This window comes from Corvus kubaryi, unplaced genomic scaffold (genome assembly GCF_017639235.1).
Source record: "Corvus kubaryi isolate FWS band 111438036 unplaced genomic scaffold, C.kubaryi_AGA036_p1.0 37322, whole genome shotgun sequence".
Taxonomy (NCBI): Eukaryota; Metazoa; Chordata; class Aves; order Passeriformes; family Corvidae; genus Corvus; species Corvus kubaryi.
In genome coordinates, this window is record NW_024581101.1 from 3,362,384 (window position 1) to 3,382,923 (window position 20,540).

The 20,540-nt window shown below is 47.5% G+C and overlaps 2 protein-coding genes and 1 long non-coding RNA gene across 4 annotated transcripts in view; 2 read left to right on the forward strand and 1 right to left on the reverse strand.

The window, feature by feature from the left end:
• ZNF711 (zinc finger protein 711) overlaps positions 1-5,670 on the forward strand; it is a 29,252-nt gene extending 23,582 nt beyond the window's left edge. Inside the window, exons 13-14 of the mRNA XM_042029268.1 lie at positions 747-3,529; positions 4,328-5,670. The gene's annotated coding sequence lies outside the window, so the exon portion shown is untranslated. The remainder of the gene's footprint in view (positions 1-746; positions 3,530-4,327) is intronic.
• Positions 1-17,364, reverse strand: POF1B (POF1B actin binding protein). Of its 2 annotated transcripts, XM_042029271.1 has the most exons (15): positions 17,009-17,362; positions 11,694-11,732; positions 11,195-11,296; positions 9,933-10,106; positions 8,842-8,972; positions 7,828-7,855; positions 6,913-6,987; positions 4,622-4,714; positions 3,848-3,961; positions 3,542-3,694; positions 3,320-3,430; positions 2,573-2,701; positions 2,216-2,289; positions 2,012-2,126; positions 1-962 (listed from the first exon to the last, which is right to left on the reverse strand). In XM_042029271.1, exons 1-15 carry the CDS (start codon positions 17,339-17,341, stop codon positions 957-959), a joined length of 1,677 nt encoding a protein of 558 aa, XP_041885205.1. In that variant the 5' UTR covers positions 17,342-17,362; the 3' UTR covers positions 1-956. The 2 variants fall into 2 exon arrangements, with proteins under 2 accessions (XP_041885205.1, XP_041885204.1); XM_042029270.1 differs by lacking the exon at positions 1-962 and having other exon boundaries at positions 1,505-2,126; positions 17,009-17,364.
• Positions 16,393-20,540, forward strand: part of LOC121665267 — an 18,549-nt gene continuing 14,401 nt past the window's right edge. Inside the window, exon 1 of the long non-coding RNA XR_006016301.1 lies at positions 16,393-16,624. This is a non-coding gene — a long non-coding RNA (uncharacterized LOC121665267). The remainder of the gene's footprint in view (positions 16,625-20,540) is intronic.

Sequence of the window (20,540 nt, forward strand, 5' to 3'; positions counted from 1 at the left end):
GAGAGTTAAACTTGGCTTTATTTCATGGTTACACATAGCCTCCAGCATTTTTTCCCCATTAAACGTTGCCTAGGGTCTATAGTATCTGGGAACAGAACTACATGGCTGCAGCAGGAAAGCAAAGCAAGAACCCCACGATAAAAGAGCACCTTTGGATTGCAGCGTTCAAACTTTCCCTGTGATTCTCTGTGCTGTGTTGCTCAGACAACTGCTGTATCATGAACACCAAATCAGTTTGAAAGAATTTCTGTGGTCCTGCAAGGAGCAGAAATTGTAAATGGCAGGTTGGTCTGATAAGGAAATTTAGTCCATGAATGAAAATAGCTCAAAGTTCTTCTATATAAAAATATGCCAAGTTGTTGAAAATTTGAAGCACAGTAAATAAATACTTACAGCTGGTTTGGGGCTGAGAACACATCACCTCTGAGGTCAGAAACATTCTCTAAAATGAGCCTTTGCCCAGCCTTCACTGAACTGGGTCCTGCTGGCATTTGCCAGGTCAGAAGCTGGGTTTGCTGTAAGTTTTGTCCTTTGTGTCCGAGCTTCCCAGACAGAGGCAGGTGTAAGGTAAGGAGCAGGTCCCAGTGAGGTATTTTTGAAGTTTCCATGCAGCCCGTGACTCTGCACTGAAAGCAGCCGTGGGAGGGGTGGGACTGACATCGGGGTCATTCCCACTCTCAGCCTGTGGACACAGAACACGGCTACAAGGAGGAAAAGGTTTCAGGTGTCTTCCTTTTGTCTCCTAGACTGCCTCAGGACTGGCTGAAGAACAGGAGTTAGTCAAGAACAGCTGAAGTCCACAGAGGGATGGCATCCCATTCTTCCGAGGGAAAAGTGAGTCCTTAATGTTTTCTCAGCCTTCCTCACTATCAGACTGAACCTTTTTTTGGATGCAGAAGAGCAGAAAGTAAAGCAGTTTCAGTGGTTGTGAACTCCTTGGAGCTCAGAGGTTTCTTTCATTCCTAAAAGAAACAAGCAACTTGTTAGAAGAAATACATAAACCTGTTTCTGTTACGAAACAAAACTACCTCCTGTAAAGCATCTCATTTAATTACCTACTTGTTTTCTCTTGTGAAGGGTCCAAGGGGACCAGTGAGCCTTTCCTCTGTACCAAACACTTCACTTTTTAATTTCTCTATTGATGTTTAATTGCTTGACATTTCACTAGGTTGCAATGCACCTGGGTGAGTTTTAGGGCTCAGTAATAAAACTCTGCTCTTTGCCAGTGACCTGCACTTTCTACTTTCCTAATCCTGCTGCAGGCAAGGTCCCCTTGGGGAGCAGGCCAGATGTGCTACCTGCATCTGCTCAGGCTGTCACAAAACTGTCTCCTGGCTGTGTCCCCCCCTTGGTTGTGTCCAGGTGCTGCTGTGACCTTGTGCCTGCAGCCACCACCACCCCTGCCTGGCCACCCTGCCATTTCTCCAGCCTTTTCCTTGTAGCCAAACTTGGCACCACAAGCCACTGCCTGTAACAGAAATAGCTTCTGCAGCCCTGTTTTCTATTTTTATTCTGAATCACTCCTTAAAATGTCACCACTCTTCTGCATTCCTGGGTTAGTCACTGCCATAGCTCAAGGTGAGTTTCAGGGATGTGCTGCTTCGTATGTTTTAGTAATAGCTTGGAGTCATTAATGCTCCTAATGCAGAGGGAGCACAGCCCTCCCAAATCCCTCCTCACCTGAGAGCACAGCAGGACACAGTCCCTGCCTCCCTGCCCAGTACAGCAACACCCCGGGGCCGGTGTTAGGGCAACGCTGCTGCTTTTGTTCAGGGCAATTACGTGCCAGAGAAAACAACAAAAGGTTTTATTTGTACCACACCCACCAATTACTGCCTGCTCGCAAGAGCCAGGACACTTCCCTGGCTGCAGTCAGTCACTTTGCTTTTTGCAGCGACTTAAATTACCACGAGGGCATCCCTGAGCTCTCAGTTTGGGAAATACTTGCTTTGAAGTTAAATTGAACGCTTAGGGAGTGCAGAGGGAACAGTCCATCTCCAGGTAAACTCACATGTTTCCAGATCTCTCCAGTCCTCTCAATTACAATCGTTTGTGATTTATTGACAGGTGATGTGACCTTGTAGTCATCAGACAGGAGACCCAGAATAGGATACTGATTCCTATACCTGCAGAGAGTTGAACAGGTTGCTTAACAGAGCCTAAATAAAGGAAATCCCAAAGGATGTGTTTTTAAGAAAGGTGAATAACACATTACTTTTTAGTGATGATGGCTGTCACCCCAGGGGACTGACTGCCGGATAATTTCTCGTGCTTCAGTCTGAAGAGCTCCTGAGAAAACCAAAAGCAAACATTGATTTGAAGTAATGTTTTCTGAAGTATCAATTCAATAAAGTCACAACAAAATATTTGCAGAACTTCATCTCAAAGAACAGTCTGAAAATCTGTTCTTCCAGAAGGCTGGCAGAGGAACAGCATTCAGTTAAAACAAATCCTAGCCCCTATTCCTGAGCCAGGAGAGGACAAAGGACTTCCTGGTAAGGTTTCACCTGCACAGTACATAGAAGTTTAAACACAAAAACCCTTAGAAGAGAAATAACTTGAATTATTTTACCTCTTGCTGTTGTTTAATAAAAGCCTCTTTGTCCTCCAGCAGCGATGTCAGTTCGTGCAGCCTCATTTGCAAGTCACTGTTGCTCCCCTCTCTCCTGGTTATGTCCTGCTGGAACTGGCACAGCTGAGACTGCAGAACAAGGCAGGAGCTCTCAGGTGTGGGGGGCTCTGGGCAGGGCCCCTCAGCACCCACCCAGGGCTCTGGGGCTGGCATTTCATTAACACCATCAACAGTGAGACCCAGGCATTTTCAGATCAGGAAGCTGAGCCACACAGTAAATTCAGAAAGTGCTAATTGGACTGAATTCTACCCAGTATTAATTTAATTCTTTTATAACTCTGTAAAGCTAAACCAACACTGAACCAGTTGAATTGGCTTCCAGACACTTTTATTACTGATTTCTATGAGAGACATTTCCTACATACAGCTGTCACTGAGATTTATTTTTGTTTCCTATTGAGCATCTTTTGACTAATTTCTTATGTTACCAGGACACATGAAATATCCCTTTAGGACAGCCTGCTAATCAGATTGATCCCTAGTTTCTTCATGTGAAGAACTGTTGGGGTGTTTTTAAAATCACAGTTTTCTGTTCTACTGTAAAGGTTTTGAGCCATCACCACTGTCTATGAGTAAAGTAACTGCAGAACCCAAAGACACCCAAAAAGTGCTTGTGGTAGATCTCTGCTGTTGTAACTGCAAGAGCAGCTGTCCCTGCACACAGCCAGTGCCAGCAGCGCCCCTTACCCTGAGGCTGCGGATCTCCCTGTCCTTGTCCTCCCTCAGGTTGTTGATCATCTCCACGTAGCGGCTGGAGAGCTCGTCCGTCGTGGTCTGCAGGGTTGGGCTGGAGCAGCTCTGCAGCAAAGAACCAGTTTTTATTTTACAAAGAGTTTTCATCATTAGTTTTCCTGCACTGATCCCTCCGAGTCTGGGACCCAGACTGCACCCAGCCAGGTGAGCCCTCACCTGCAGCTTGAGGCTCTGGATCTCCTGCTCCAGGGCCCTCTTGCTGTACTCCAGGTCCTTCAGCTGGCAGTCCTTGTCCCCCTCACTGAGCCGCAGGGACAGGAGCCGTTCCTCCAGGGAGCGGCATTTGGCAGTGCTGTCCCTGAGCCCTTGCTGGAAAGTACAGGGGGAATGAGCACATGGAATTCCCCAGGGGAGCAACAGCATCATACACACAGCAGGCAGCAGTTACTCAGAGTACCCAAAAGTCAGCAAACTGCCCCTATTTTGGCTGCCTGGAATGACACTGAAAAGGTCTAGATTCACCTGCTGCTGACGATTGTTCTCCCTCAGAGAAGCCAACATTGTTTCATATTCTTTTACTTGAGAATCTTTAAAAGCCAAATCCTTCTTCAGCAAGACATTGTCTGTTTCCAGCTTCTGCAGGACAAAAGTCAAAAGCTCACAGTCAAAAGCTGCAATTTTTCAGTAAACTCTTCCCATAAAGTACAACACATGCAGTTTTTAGTAAAGGGATGTTTTACAATCAAGAGAATGCTCAACTTTCTTGAAAGTCTGGGGTTTAGGTACACAGCACACACTGTAGTGCCTGTGGCTTTGTGCTGGGTGGTGAGCGCTGGGATCCCGGACACTGCCCTTCCAGTCTGTCCCAGAAACAATTTAAATAGAAGGCAACAAAAAAAACCCCAAACAAACAAAACCCACCACAAAACTAAGCCTACTGCACAGACTCCTTGTTCTGGGCTCAAGTTCAAACTCCTCCTCCCTCAACTTTGCATTTTCCAGGACAATGCTGTGACATTCCCAGCAGTGCCAGCACTTGGGCTGGTGTGAGAAACACTGCTGCTTCCCCAACAGGAATGATCTGCTGCCTGCATCCACAGCCACAGAGCTGGGATGGCTGAAGCCCAGAGAACCCCTGGAGCTGCCCAAGCCACCCGTGGCCATCCAGGCCCCCCGAGGCACTGACAGAGCAGCCACTGCCATCAGCGCAGCCACAGCCTGCAATGCCAGCCCTGGGCTCCTGCTGCCAGCTGGGAACAGCTGGATGAGCCGTGGGCAGTGAGGAACAGGACTCACCCCCAGGTCATCCTGCAAATGGCAGAGCTCCTCACGAAGATTCTTGAACGTGGAAAGCACAAGTCTCAGGGATTTGTCCGATGTCACTCTCATCTGGGAGGGGAGAAATTGAAAGGGTAATTGGGATTAATTAGGCAGCTTTGTTTACAATATGCCTGACAAGAGGTAGAACAGAAACTGCTTTACAGCTGACATAACTTCTAAAACCATTGCACATCCTTTGAAGTGCCCACAGTTTCTACAAGAAACATTTTCATTGCACTTTGTTCTGCAAATGCCAGTGTTCAATTTCTGCTTGTAACACAGGAAAACGTTGTTAATGTGGAAGGAACAAGAGAGTAAGGAACTGCGCCTTTGTACACCAATAAAGTGAAAAATAAATTGTTAATATTGCACAATTACTGTGTGAGCTTTCAAAGCTTTGTGTTTACACTGATTTTTAGAAATTGCTGCCCTGCCTGAAAAGGGGAATGAGTCATGTTTGAGATCTGGCAAAGCTTTGGGCTCAAGGGTGAGGGAACTTAATTAACATTTTTAAAAATTTAAATTGAAAAAGCTCATACAGCCAACTCCTCCCTTTAAAAGGAAAAAGATCCCAAAGATGAAAGGAATCACCTGGATGAAAGAGAAAACCAGAAGTGACCACAGCCCAACACTTTTCTCCTTTGGAATGTTAATTTCAATGTCTCTAATAGCCGTGTATTGATTCAGGTGAAAGCATAAATTGCTGCATTTCATGATACATTTATAATATTTAAAAGAAGAAGAATAGACTTTGAAAGGACACAAAATAACTCCTCAAGTTGTGACTCTCCTGGAAGGGCTGAATATTCTGTGCAAAAACTGTGGTTTTTTACTGTCTGGACAAAAGTGAAATCCTCCTGCATGTTCCCTTAACTTGGAAGAATTAGCTCTCTATCCGTATGGGGATTGGCCCTTGCCCAGTTTTTTATCCCCACTGGTGCTGTGGTGTGACTGAGCCTTCATTCCTAGTGTAACTCAACTTTTTGTTTGTTCTATAATTAAAGTGGAATTTCACTTTTGCTGTATGGTTTTGTTGGTTTTGTTGTGTAATACACTACAGGGTAGTTTGAAAGAAGGAATTGAGTCAAATGGTGAAATTTAGACTATAAAAGTGTACGGAAAACCCCACTCAGCAATTGCTTCGTGCTAGAGGTTGCTAAAGCCCAGAGGTGCCATGTGCTTTTCCTGTGGAATTCTCTGTGTCCTTAGAGGAGCCTCTGGGCATTCCCAACTTGAGATCCTGGGCTGTGCAAACCCTTCCCTCCCAGCTCTGTCCCAGTGGCCAAGGGGTCTGGGAACACTCTGGGTGTATCCTGAAAACACCTGGTTCCCCAAAAACCATTTTGGCTGCATTTTTTAATCACAGCTGTGTGGGTGTAAAACCAGCTGGACACATAGACAACAGGAAATGCCTGTTCCAGCTTTCACCTGGAGCTGAACCAGCCTCCTGGGACAGTGTGCCAGCGTGAGGCCATGGAATATTTGGGGGTTGATGTCCATCTTCCTTGTAAGAGAAGCACAGAATAAGTCCAGGTGGAAGGGACTGGGGAGGTCAGAGCAGGGCAGCTGCAAACTCAGTCCAGGCTGCTCCTTCACAACTCCATTCCAATGGATTTTTTTTTTTCCCAGGAAGTAATTCCAAGGTGCAGCTCCCTGGTAGGATCACCCTCCCCCTACCTGAGGGAGCCCAGATCAGGACGCTGCTGCTGAGGCTGCCCTGGATCCTGCTCTGACACTCCTGCCTGGCAAAGGCAGCTCTGAGTGCTGAGCTGTGCTTTTGGCATCTGGCAACAAACAGAACCATTGCTGCTGTGGTTCAGGTGTAAAGGGTTTTGTCCTCCTGTCTGGTTCTCCAGCTCCCTCCCCACCCCTCCCTGCCTGCTCTGTGCCCAGCCATGGGCTTGGGCTGTGTGCACATGGGATTCAGGCTCTGCTTCTGTTTTTAGCACCTCCTATTTGTGTTTGGCTTTTAAAGTAAAGCCTTAATACACAAAACAGAAAGATGAAAGGTCTCTGTTCTCTCAGTGGTCTAACGCCAAGAGTTTCCAGTGAAACTGCAGGAAAGCCCCAGTAAAGCTCAGTTTAAAAGACACAAGTGGACTGTGGGTCCAGCTGGCACTTCCCTTAACACCACCATTCCACCCCCTTTACTGTAGAAACAGTGGAATGAGGGAATGCAGAGTGAAGTGTGTGATGTACCACGTCCCATCTCCTTGTGAGCCAACTCCTACTGCACCCAGTTCCTACAGGCTGCCACGCTCCCATACCTGGAGGAGATAACGAATCTGCTGCTTTGTTGCCTCAGACAGTCCTTTGGGAATTAATTCCTCAATATCTTCAGTCTAAGCAAAGAAGGGAGGAAAGGGGAGACATCTTGATTAAGAATTTTGCCTGGTAGATAGCAATGTGGTTTCTTCATTAATTACACAGCTCTGCTATGAAAAACATCCTTAGTACAAGGCAAATAAGAACAAAAATAGATCAAAGTCTATCCAGAAAACTTCCAAAGTCTTTTATATGTGAGGCATGTACAAAGTGAGATGAAGTGATACATGAAGCATATATTCAAATCCTTAAATTTAAAATTTATTTTAAAAGCAGTATTCAAACCAATCCTCTCTCAGGGATTAACAGCTGATGCTACAACTCCCAGCAGTTCATGGTGGGGAAATGCCTTGTGTTTCTGACCAGTGAATGGGCTGCCAGTAAACCCCAGATGACCAACAGGAGATGCTGCCAGGATTCAGTGGCATTTGCTTCCTTCAGGTGAGCCCTGAACAGGTATTTCTGCCCCATTCACACTGAATGCCTTCAAAGGTGCAGCACCTGCTGCTCAGCAGCACTCACAGGCCAGGGAGTGATGGAGCCCTTGCAAAAAAAAACATTCTGAAAATACAGGTACTTGTGCAAGTCATTTTCCAGTGAAACCATTATTGGCAGGAGAGACATATTGGCAGGAGAGACTTCCAAAATTTGACTCTCATACTGGAATAATGCAAATTCTTCAAGTTTCCTTTCAGTATTATTACATTTATACCTGCCTGGCAGTAGGTTTCAGGCTCTGAATGTTTTTTGCCAAGCAGGAGCCATTAACTAACAAAGACCAGCCTCCTTCATTGCAACTGCCTTGGCTAATTTGCTTGAACCCCCCCACCAGTGTCAGGGGACAGCCTGGGCCTTACCTGGCATGTTAACTCGATGTCGTGGTTCCTGTAAAACACAAAATCCAAGGATCTGTTAACACAAAGCTGCTTGAGAACTTTCAAGATTCAGGCCCACATTCACCACTAAAAGATTGATGGACAATACAGAGCAAGGAAGGGCCTTTATCAGCTCAAGAGTCATTACCTTCCCTCTGTGGTGTCAGGCAGTGACTGTTAAACACCACTCCAGCAAGGAATTCCCGGGGAGACCAGAGTCCTACAGCAGCACAGCTAACACAGGCTGACAGTCCCCAGTTCTTTGGGCAGTTATCCAAATTATGGTCAGTTAACCCAATTACTCCCTTAATTGCCTGGATAATGGTTTGCCCACAACTCTGCTGCAATACCCTGCCCCAAGTGTTGACTTGGCACTGTCAGGGTTTTTGTGGTGGTTAAATTCCCTTTTTCCCTCTGCTACAGGACCACTTTCCTTATTCAGTAACCCTTGAAAGCACCAGACGAGACCAGGAGTGAGGGGGAAGAATGAGGGCGATTGGGAGGGAAGGGGGAAGGTTGTGCAGGCTCTGAATCTCACTTCTTCCCACAGATGGTCTGCAGAAAACACGCTTAATGTTCATTTGGGTGTAGAGACTGAGCTTTATGCCTGGTGGCTGTCCTTTAATCCATTAACACATGTTGAAACAACATTTCAACGGGACAGAGGAACTTTGGACATTTGGGTTGTTTCTTCAGGACACAGCAATTGTATCATGAAATATATGTCAGCATGTGCTGTAAGTACTTGTTTGCTCAAGTGTCCCAACACGTGTGAGACACAATTCGTAAGCATCAAATTCAATAAATTTCCTTGGCTCACAGCATTTTTATGTCCTCAGTTACTTGCAAATCAGATGAATGTGTAAAACATCCGGTCAATTCTAGCTGTCAGGAAGAAAAAAAAAGAGTACAACCAATCCACAAGCACCACCATCCCTGTCAGCTGTGCAGTGCTGGATGTCTGGGACACAGGCATGACAGATCCAGTGGCAATACCTTGTGCCAATCTTCTCCACGTGCTGCAGCAAACAGCTGTACAGGTCAGTGCTCTTGCGGTGCAGCTCGGCCAGCAGCTCCCCAAAGAAGCGACAGTCCAGCTGCTCGGGGTTGTCCTGGGGGCAGCTCACCTGGCAGGAGACAGGCAGGAGATCAGAACAGGATCCCTTCTTCGGGAGGAAAGCTGAACATGAGAATGCTACAGGTAGAATGGACTTGGGTCTGGCTGCTCTTAGACATTTGCAATTTGTTTACACTTTCCTTGGTGGTGAGTCTTCCATGTCTGCTGGCTTTCAACAAACTGTACAGAGAGGAATTACTTCCTTTAGAACAACAGGCACTAAGTCCTGCTTCCAGAGCAGTGCCATCATTTGTCATCAGCTCTATAGGAACATCAGCCCAAGCTGAGTGTCCCAAGCTGCTTGATGGGAGTGTCAGGCTCTGGAAGGTTCTGCACAGGTCTGACACTGAGGTCCCCAGGGTGTTTGTCACCCAAACACCAACTGGGTGCACAGGAGGGACCTGCTGCACTCCCTCTCCAGCTGCACTAACAGGCTACAGCTATACCAGGAAGTTCCTTTTGTGCTTCCAGTGAATCTGTGTCAACAACTTTTGCATCAAATTGAAATATATTTGAAGCCCTGGTTGATCAGCGTAGGAGGAGAGGAATCCTGAGCTGATGTTTGTCGAGGTTATATAGCAAAGTGTGTTTTCTCCCAAACTCGAGGCAGAGCTGTGCATCCCTCAGTCTGTGTGTACAGACTGACAGGTGGAACCTGACTGAATTGATGGGTAAAGAAAAACAAAACCAAACCACCCAGCGAGACTGAGCACAGTTAAACACCATGGGCTGATCTCAGTCAGTGCACACCTGAGCACAGGTCTGTGACAACGAGAAATACAACACCTCAAAGAGCCATTTCCCCCCTCAACAGCACATGACAAAACCTCGAACAGTTCCAGACAGACATACAGACCCTGCTTAGTTCCAGGGCTGTGGTGCTGAGAGTTCCAACAAAACCTGCACAAACATAAAACCCTTCCTTCCCAGAGTTTTCTCCCTGCCTAAGAACAAAGCAAGAAGCTCTCACCAGCTCGGGGGCCGTGCTCCTCCTCACGGCGTGTCCCCGGCTCTCGTCACTGCCCGGGCACAGCTCGCAGGCGCTGCCCGTCTGTGTCTGCTGGCACTGCTGGGTCACCGGCACCGGCAGGGGGGGCAGGCACTGCGGGCACTGCTCCACCTGGCACACCTGGAACTGCCTCTCCTGCGGACACAACCGGACTTGTTAGTGCTGGACACGTCTGGATGGGGTGGGAGATGAACCTCAATAGCGAATGAAATGGGTCTGTGACTGGCAAGGCTGGTGGTGGTTTCAGATGTTTTAATAATCCAAATAATTTTTTTTTTTATTCCTACCTGAAAGCGAGTTTGCCTCACACTTTTATGCTCCAGGGTCATAATTCACCATTTTCCTCCAATTTTAGAAGCTGCCAGTGAAAAGCACAGGAGAGACACCTTTCCCAAGGTGGATGTCCCATTACACATGAAAATTTCCTTCAAAACTACACTCCTGATTTGACCTAAATCTAAACATACCCCACTTAACAAAAACCAGAACTATAGTTTCCAGGACTTCCACGATTTTTTATTCTTTTCTTTGCACATCATCTGCAGAAAGAAAGAAGCTATTACTTATAATTACTTTTTTTTTTCCTTTTTCCGCTTCAGAGACTGGACATCACAGATAATTCACCTGTCTAAAATCCAGAGTGCCATGAATACTTTGGTTTTTTAAACTGAAGTTAAAAACCCCCCAGGTAAATCACTCTGAGATATGCTAAATTTCAATTTTTTTTTTCTTGTTGGAAATACTTCAGAGCAATAAAGTGGAACAATATTTTTGCTATTGACAAAACACCAGTTTTAAGATGAAATTTCAGACAAGTTTGCCAAATATATATTTTTTCAAGAGTCAGTAAAAAAAAAAAAATTGTCTTTTTAACTTTTTTTTTCCAAAAATTTATCTTGGTTGTTCTGTTGTGAAGCTACTGCAAGAAACTAATTCACAGTCACTATTCAGATACAGACTGACAGTATTAGAGATACAAAGCAGTTTTCATTGTTAATAAATAAATAAATTCTCAGGAAAAATATGGCAAACATTCCACCTTCTGCTCTCCTTAAATATTGTTTCATTTACTCTGAGAATGTGTCCTAGATCACAACAAGGCAGTTCTCAGATTGGCAGCTACTCCCAACAAAAACCCAGAACCAAACCAACCCAGAAACATCAATTTCCTGCTACCACCTCAATTTTCTTTTTGCAAGAGATAATACAAACACCCAGCTTACTTGCAGGGGATTTAATAGCTCATATTTTCTTATTGTCTTTTCATAGATGACATTATTTCCAGGACAGAAGTTTGCCCCTCTAAGAAAAGGGGATAATGGCTCCTGTAAAACACATAAATAAAAACATCCTTAAATCTTGTCAAACAGCAAACTCAGGATTAGTGTAATTTTGACCAAAACCAGGTAATTTAAAGACATGTGAGATGTCCTTTAGGATGTGTACATTTGAGTGCGTGTCCATTTGGAAACAAAGTGGCTGTGCTTGCATAGGGACTGTGCGAAATAAATACAGTAGAAGCAGTTAGTAGTTAATCAATATTAATGAAGACTTAGGTGCTGAGAGGTGGGAGCCTGACCGGCCATTCTGCAGTGTTTTCAATCCCTCATAATTCCATCTCTCACCCTCAGAGGTGTGAGCTGTGTGCTTTCAAAGTGTTTATCATGCCCCGTGGAGGCAGCTGGGGAAGGAGCTGAGGGAACTCCAACACAGTTTCCCTACCTGATCCGGGTTCTCGATAATGATCCTGCGAATGGTGCCCTGCAAGGAAGGGAAAAAGGTTCAGAGATTACTGCACTTCAACCTCTAACACCTTTCCTGGCAGAGCTCAGGCCTTCACAGATTCCCAAAGGAATCTGATTATGGACATTGGCAGAAAATACTTTGGGATCCACTGGCCACAATCACCTGGAGATGTTTTAAACCCAGGGCCTTCCCACCCCAAAGGAATTGGCCCATGTGCAGCATGGCAAGACACAACCCATCACTGCATTTTAAGAGTTGGGTTTTTCTCAGTCCCCTCTTTGCAGGTCTGAGGTAATTAGTCCATATTTTCTGTAAGTGCAGCAGAACAGGCACAAATCAAAGCTGGATAAGGCTTCCTGGATCCCATGTCCCTGTTCCAGTCCATCTCTTTTACTTTCAGTTTTTCATGTTACACATCTAACTCAGTGGTGTAGATGGAGATACACCATCAATTCTTTTTGTTTCATTAAGGCATGAAAATTTGGATTTTGCTTAAACTCAGAAGTGGACAGAGAAGCCACCCAGCAAACCACTGGGTCACATCCAGTTCACACAACTCCACAATTGCCATCCATGGGAACGATGCCCACACAGAGCATCTGCACATTCCTGAAGGAAAAATGAGATGTACCTTTTCAAATTACAAAAATCTGTCCCTGGCAGCAGCTTTGTTTTCAAATAGATTTCTTCAGGTTTTGCCCCAGTACTGTCTACAAGCAATTGTAGATGCTGTCCTCCACCAGTTCCAACAAATCACACATTGCTTCAACTCTTCACATCCAGGCCTTTACCCAAACAAGCAGAGTTCCCACTGAATCCAATCTAAGGACTGGGCAATTTGTCAGTTTGCAGCATCCTGTTTATTCTCCCTCACAGCACAAACCTCCAATTTTCATAATGAATCATTTCTTCCCCAGACCCAGGGGGAAGTTTATGTGGCTGCAGTTCAGTCTCAGACACATTCTCAGCCAGGTGAGAGCAGCTCTGAAGTAGGTCAGGTTTCCTGACAACTGTTGGATAAGTTTAGGAAGCCTGGAGCACTTTTCCAAACTTCCCAAGGGTGAATCATAACAGCACCAGGAAAGAGAAACAAAAGTAGAAAAGAAACTGTTTTTGTAGCAGTCAAAGTAACTAAGAAATTTCAAAATTAAAAGTGCTGCAGAAACTTGGGAAGCTGCTCAGTGCTGCTCCCACCCCGTGTGCCAGTGGTGCCAGCAGGACTCTTGAGTGTGGGGACACAACACCGGGAGGAGGCAGCAGAGGTGGAACCTGCAGCCCAATCCTGCATCACTGACACCTGCAGAGCTGGAACTAAAAAGTGAGATACTCAACAAAGGGATGGCTACTGATCCTTCCTTCAGCCGAGTCTCAGAGCAGGCATAGCTTGATCCCAGTGTCCGTGCTGGAGCACAGGGAGCTGTGACACAGGAGAGCCGTGGGATGGCAGGGAATGCTTCATTCCAGCGCAGGGACACCACATGGCCGTTGTGTAACATTAAACAACAGCTTTGGAATTCGCTGAAAGGTTGGAGAAATGTGCCAGGACTAAGTCAAAGTCCAGAGAGGATAACACATCCAGGGTGTTCTCAGAGGAATAAACCCACAACTGAGGAGTCTGGAGCATTTTAAGTTGTAACAGACCTTTATAATATTCACGAGGACAGCCTCATTGTATATGCAATATTATACAGAACCTACAAATATTTTGCCTGGATAAAATTATGCTTATTTTCGAGATACCCAAACTCTTTCATTTTCAAAGAACTGCTTTACAAACACGGATTTGCCTGCCCTTTCTCCCGTTCCAGCCAAGCAGGCTGGACTGGCACAGGCTGGGAGGGAACCAAGAGGCAGAAGCACTGTGCCTGTGCCAGCCTGCGCTGCCCACACACAGCTCCCGGCTCCACACAAGGAGGTGCCACCTCCAAGGCCTCTGGAGCTGTCCCCCAGCACTGGGGAGACTGCCATGGAAAGGGATCTTGGGCTGTTTCCATTTTCCAGCATTCCCAAGGGGCATAGCTCAGGACACTCTCAGTGCAGTCACAAGATGCAGTGTTTGGAGATGCAGCATTTTCTAACTGGGAGAAGGAAGGGGAAGGTGGGATTCCAAAGGCAAAGCCCAGTGCTGTTGTGGGTTTCAGTGGCATGACTGGGTTTGGAATTTATAATAGCCTGACCAGTCAGTCTGGGTCTATTTTACAGAATCACAGAGTGTTTGGGAGGGACCTTAAAGTTCTTCCCATTCCAACCCCTGCCACAGGGTTTATAAGGAGACTTTCCAAAGATAACACTAACACTTTCATAAATATTTTTTGCAGTCTTTAAGATTTTTAAATATTAAAATAAGCATTTGATAGATTTATCCTTACTGTGAGCCAATTTTATGTAGAAGCAATTGGTCTTCTCACTTTTATTTCAACAGGTTCCCCTTGGCTTCAGCCAACACAGAGATGAAAGTAAGAATTTCATCTATGTCAAAGGCCTTTATCCACAACACATTGTCTTGCTAATGACAAGCAATCCAGTCATCTAATCATAATTTATGAGTTCCAGTTGGCAGGTGAAATGGGAAAATGGCAGGCTGTGTTTGAGGCTGTTACAACACAGACCAGCCCTGGAGCTGGTTAATATTACACCATTTTCATGGGAGCCCTTTGCACGTCACAGAACTGAGCCCAGCCACACAAACACCTGACTCCCAAAATTTCTCTCATGGACAGAAAATCCCTACAAACCCTGTCAGAGTTTTGGCCTCTGCAAACATCTTGCAAGTGTCATTCCATATATTATCTTTTCATGACCACGGTGAAGGGATTCATACACATAAACCACACTGGAAGGGAATTTATTCTCAACACTTCTCATTTAGATGAAGCAGAGCAAAATTTGCTGTGAATTACTCCAAGGACAAAACAAAGTTACATCAAGAAAGTAAAAAAAACCCTGAATCCTGAACCACAAAAAGTACCAGCACATGTACTCTGTGCACACACCAATTTCAAACTCTCCCTCTCTCCAGCTTATTGAAAGTGTACATAATAAACACAAGAGCACACCCCAGCCACATGACTGAAGACTAGCACTGTATCAACAGGGATGTAGATGTCTGTTATTGTTAATCCACAAAAGCTCTGCAGAAGCAAATTAAATATTGCTCAAAGACAGTCCTTTGCTTTACCAGCAGTACAGAGCTGAAACTACAGCTCGGGGCTGCCACTAACCCCAAACTCTCGTGTTACAACAAACACAGATGTGAGCTCAGTATCGGTCCATTATTCACTTTACGTGGCCCTACAGCTCAAAGGGCAACTGATCCACTCTTTGGGAATGCCCTACACCCCTCCCAGGGCTTTTCTCTGGCAACTCCCATTCAGCACCAAGCATGCCACTTCTGCCTTCTCCTAGCTGACTTCCCTGTTACTGTTTTCTTTTTAGTAACTTCCTAATAATCTGTATTAGGCGCCTTCCTTCTCCACCACTGAAACTGCAACCCACACAGAGCCTGACTGAGCTACACCCTCTTGTTTTTAAAGTCTCGTCCAGCAAAACACTTCAGCAAGAAATTAGTTTTCATCAGCAGGACATAATGGATTCAGTGACTACAACAGATGTTGAAAATGAAACATCCTCCATAGAGCAGCGACAGCATTTGAGCTTGTAATCCTTGTTCACATACTTATCTAGGCAGAGGAAGCCTGGGACTGCAGGGTTTATGCCAATGAATATTTAACTAATTAACTGCAATTCAGACTGTCATCCAGCCTAGCTGAGCAGATCACTTATCTGGGAGGTGAGAGACCTGTGTTTACACTCCTGCCCTACATCTTGCAAAAGAGGATTAACAACCTGGATAGAGGGAATGGCTCTGCCATAACCAACTCCTACAAAGCCATGACGATCGCAGACTCATTCAGGTTGGAAAAACCCACCAAAATCATCGAGTCCTGCCACTCCCCAGCACTGCCAAGGCCACCACTTGGCCATGTCCTTAAGTGCCACATCCACACATTTTTGAACATTTCCAGGGATGGTGACTCCACCGCTTCCCTGGGCAGTGTGCTCTGATGTTTAACCACCCATTCCATGAAGAAATCTTTTCCAATATCCAACCTAAACCTCCACTAACACAGCTTGAGGCTGTTTCCTCTTTGTCCTTGTAGGAGCCCAGCCGCTTGCTCACTTCCCAGGATTTACATAAACCATGCTGGAGAGGAAGGCAGCCCTCAAACCATGCAAATACTGCTTTCAAAGGAATTCAGGTCTTGTATTGGTCTTCATCCAGATTTTTTTTTTTTTGACAGGTAAATATAACACGGGAAAGAAAACTCAGTAAGAGTTCATCTTGAAACAAATGTACGTTGCCGTTTGAGTATAGCAGAGCAATCCTATCAATGTTAATGATATTCTGCTGTATGAGGAAAAATGTGTTGAGAATAACTTCTGATCTCCATTTCTGGTTTTGCAGTCAAATCTGTTCTTAAACTATTGGTTTCTAGTTTCAATACACCAGTTGCATTAAATTCCACCGATACTTTCAAGCCATGCCTTGAATACACTCACAACAAACCTGCTGAACTGCACTGTGAGGGCTTTCCAAGCCCAACTCCAACACTTCAGTCGCGGACCTTATTAAGCACCATCGATTCAAAGAGAACTAATAAGCACACAGGCTTCGTGTTCTATTTACATGAGCAGCCCCAAGTCAGCAGAGCCGCGCGGTGACATCCCGGCGTGGGAAGGGAGCACCCGCCTGCGGCGGGATCGCTGCTCTGCCGCGATAGAACCGGCAAAAACAGCGTTCTGCCTTAAGAGGGTGCCGGCGCTGGGCGGACACGGGTGACACCGCGCTGGGGCCGGTGCCACTGCCCGCATCCCTGCCTGGGGACAGCCCGGCGGAGCTGGGGACGGTGGGGAGCGGCTGCGGCGGCTTTTCCGCCGGGAAGCGCCCGGGGCGGGCGGAGGGGGCCGGGGCTGGACCCGTCCCACGCCCGGGGGAGCCCGGCCCGACCCTCCGGGCGCACCCGCAGCTCCCAGGGTCGGGCTCCGGCTTCGACGGCGCCTCATCCAGGCCGGGAGCGGGTCGGGAGGGGAGCAGCGCCCGAGGGCCCGGGCAGCAGCCGGGTCCCGGGTCCGCGAGGGGAGCAGCGCCCGAGGGCCCGGTCAGGAGCCGGGTCCCGGGTCCGCGAGGGGAGCAGCGCCCGAGGGCCCGGGCAGGAGCCGGGTCCCGGGTCCGCGAGGGGAGCAGCGCCCGAGGGCCCGGGCAGCTCAGGGCTGGTCCGTGTCCGCCGTACCTGTGGCGAGTCGCAGCCGTGCCCGCTGTCCAGCGGCGAGGCGGCCCGGGAGGAGCAGGAGGTGCTGACCCGGCGGCAGCCCGGCCCGTAGGCGCGCACCCGGTCGTAGGCCACGGCGCCGTCCTGCTGCTGGTGCGGAGCGGGGTCCAGGCAGGGCAGCGGCCGCGGCGGCTCCGGGCACGGCGGGGGCTCGGGGCAGGGCGGCGGCTCGGGGCAGGGCCGGCGGGCGGGCAGGGTGCTGTAGTGCTGCTGCCGCCGGTAGTAGTGGTGCTGCTGCTGCTGGAGGTGCGGGGGCACCGCGGGTGGCTGCAGCTGCTGCTGCGCCCCGAACATCGCGGCGGGACTGCGGCGCTGCGGGGCCGCTCCGGCTTTACCTGCGCGGGCCGCGCCTTGGGCGGGCCGCACCTGCGGGCGGGGAGCCCCGGCCCAACCCCGCCCCGGGCAGGGCCCGGCTGCGGCACCGCCGCCTGCCCGGGAACGGGCTCGGACCGACCGCGCTCCCGGTATTACAGCCCCGCAGCCAAACGTCACCCAGCGCCGCTGGCAGAAAAGCAAAGCCCTGTGCTTTCAGTAAAGCCCTTTGCTGTCGTTCTCTTCACAAGGTGTGTAGCGAGAGTGTAAACCCATAGTTATCTGCTACTCGAATGACTTAAATATTCTTTTCACGAGAGGTTATGAACTTCGCCAGAAAACCTTTCACACCTGCAGGAGCCGCGGTCGCCTTTGCCGGCTCGCAGGAGGCTCTGCCTGGGGCAGCAGCTGCCAGGGAAAGGAGCACGTTCTGTACCTGCATCCCTGCACCTGCACCGCAGAGCACGGGCTGCCTTCAGTGACCAGCTGATCTGAGCATCCCAGGATGGTTTGGATTGAAAGAGACCTTAAATTTCCATCCCGTTCCCACCCCCTGCCATGGGCAGGGACACCTTCCACTATCACAGGCTGCTCCAAGCCCCGTCTACCTTGGCTTTGGACGCTCCCAGGGGAGCTGGGCACTCTGTGCCAGGGCCTCCCCACCCTCACAGGGAAGAGTTTCTTCCCGGTATCCTATCTAATCCTGCCCTCTGTCAGTGGGAAGCCATTCCCCCTTGTCCTGTCATTCCCAGTCCTCATCATTACAGATGGAACACCACGTGGCTCTTATCTAGAAAGGATGGGGCTTGTTACTTATTCAAAATCTCACTCTGCAGAGAAGAATGTGAACTTCGTTTCTCAACCCAGCCTATTTTGAGTTGGATTCCTCTGGCAGCGTCAGGCAAGCCCTAACTGAGAACATTAACTTTGTTCTGCAAGGTCATGTTGCATTAACATAATTGTAGAATCTTGTATAATGAATATCCTTCTTAATGATAAACCTGAAATTCTTAATTTTGTCAGTTTGTTTCCCCAACATGCTTACTGTGCTGTAAGGCCACATTGCACAGTCACACAGAATAAAATTTCTATAGTACCATGTTAGGGCAAAACACCTCTGAAGTGGTGGAGCAATACCTTCTGCACTGTTCTACACTGGCCACTCACTGAAAGCTCTGTCTCTGAAATTAAAAAGTGTTCACCAATTCTGCTCAACAGGCATTTGGGAAGGTATGGATTTTAGGGTGAGTGCCCACAACAATCCCATATTGTTGACATATTCATCACATATAAAAAGTTTCACTTTTCCTCCAGGCATTAAACCCAAACAGACACCCTGATTTACATAGGAGCTTTTTATAAAAAGCATTTCAGGTAAATTCTATCCCACTGGTTACAAAGGAACTAAATGCAGAGAAAATGTTGCCTTAAAACCTCATTCTTGCTTCACCAGCTTGGAAGAGCTGTTAGTTCCTTCTCACAAGCAATTAAAAAAAGAGCATTTCTTGGAAAGCAGTAAAATATGATCACAACAGCCTCTGTTTTACACAGACCATAAGAAACTGTTTATGTTTCAGTAGGAAACTACAGAAACTGCAGTAATAGTCCTCGGGGGTAAAAAGGTGCTGTAATATAAAATGTGGAAACACTGTTGGGTTTGCCAGCTCAGGAAGGTTACCTGCATGCAGCACGTTGCCCTGGTTAATAAAGAAGTTTCTACAAGGGTCAGCAGAAAGCAGGCCCCAACTCATCCCATTGTAATGGAAATAAGGAACATCTTCCGGAAGGCTTTGTAGATGTGGTGAGGATTATTGGAGTCATAAATAACAACAGTAAGCAATACACGCATGGTGATCTGTACCGGCTAATGAAAAGAGCCTCAAACAAAGCTTTTGAATTTTAATGTGACCCAAGTTCCCTGTAGAGCCAAATCCTGGGATGGTGCTGCACTGTGGCGTGCAGGGTGTTACCTGCTCTGGAATTCGGCTGTGACAGCTGGGGCTACAAGGAATAAAACTGCTTTGATATAAAATAGAAAAATACTCTCTTGGGAAGACCACGACAAGAAACAGTGTTTACAACTTTTATACTTACGTTATTTATGGGCTTGGGAAGCCCTCTGAAGGACTGAGGCACAGAGGGTTAAGAAGCCTGGCAGGCAGCAGCACCCCAGAAGCAACTTGATGAGGCAGAGATAAAAATCTGCTTTCAGCTGAAGGAAGGCTTTAGAGCTGGAAGTGAAGTCAGAACCAGCTGGTGAGCAGAGGCTTTGTTTGTGTGATCCTCCCTTTGAAGGCAGAGCCATCCTGCACCTGAGGTTTGGTGGAAGGTGCCTGTCTGCAGAGATAGCCCAGTGCACCCACTTCATCCCTACTGACCTGATCCAGATAGCTCAGTGCCCCCACTTTGTTCCTATTAACCTCTTAACCCTGGGCTGCCTGGGTCAGGCTGTGCTGACAGTGGGACAACACCTGGCAGAGGAAATCAAAGCAAGAAGACGTCTCTCTCCTCCTTCCAAAGGCCGGGACAGCCTGGCTGCAGGGCTCTGCTCTTGTACCAGCTAGAGCTGAGCACCAGTAATTGCCATAAATATGATGCAAGGCATTTTCAGACAAGAGACCAGATGTCTAGAAGTTGCTGTTCAAATCACAAGTATGTCACTGGCTTTGGAAAACTGAGCTCTGTTCAGAAGTGTGTGTTTATAGCAAAAATCATTCAGGATGGTCACAGCCCACTTTATGCAGGTCAGGCCTTGCCTTGTACCAGCAGATTCTGCTCTCTGGGGTCCATGCTGGGGCAGAGAGGATTTAGAGGGGCAGCAGGAGGTGAATGGGGAGGGGGAAAAAACAGATGAGCATTGAGCAAAGGTCTGGCTGGGGAACATCTAATGAGTGTTGGAGTGTTGGCTCTGCGACACCTGGAGCCCCATCTGCCACCTCTCCACGGCAATTCTGGGGTACAGAATGCTGAGGGAAAGGATGGCAGGCTGGGTTTGGTACTGCCTGATCCTTTGCCCTTGTGGTTCGTGGCTCTGCAATAACAATGTGCTCTACTTCTCACAGGAAAAAACTTTAAAAGCACAGGGGGTGAAATCCCTTGAATTGTTTTAGGACAGCACTAGTTGGCTGTCCTGTCCCACACTAGAGCAGCTGCTCAGAGCCCATCATTCCCACTGTTCATA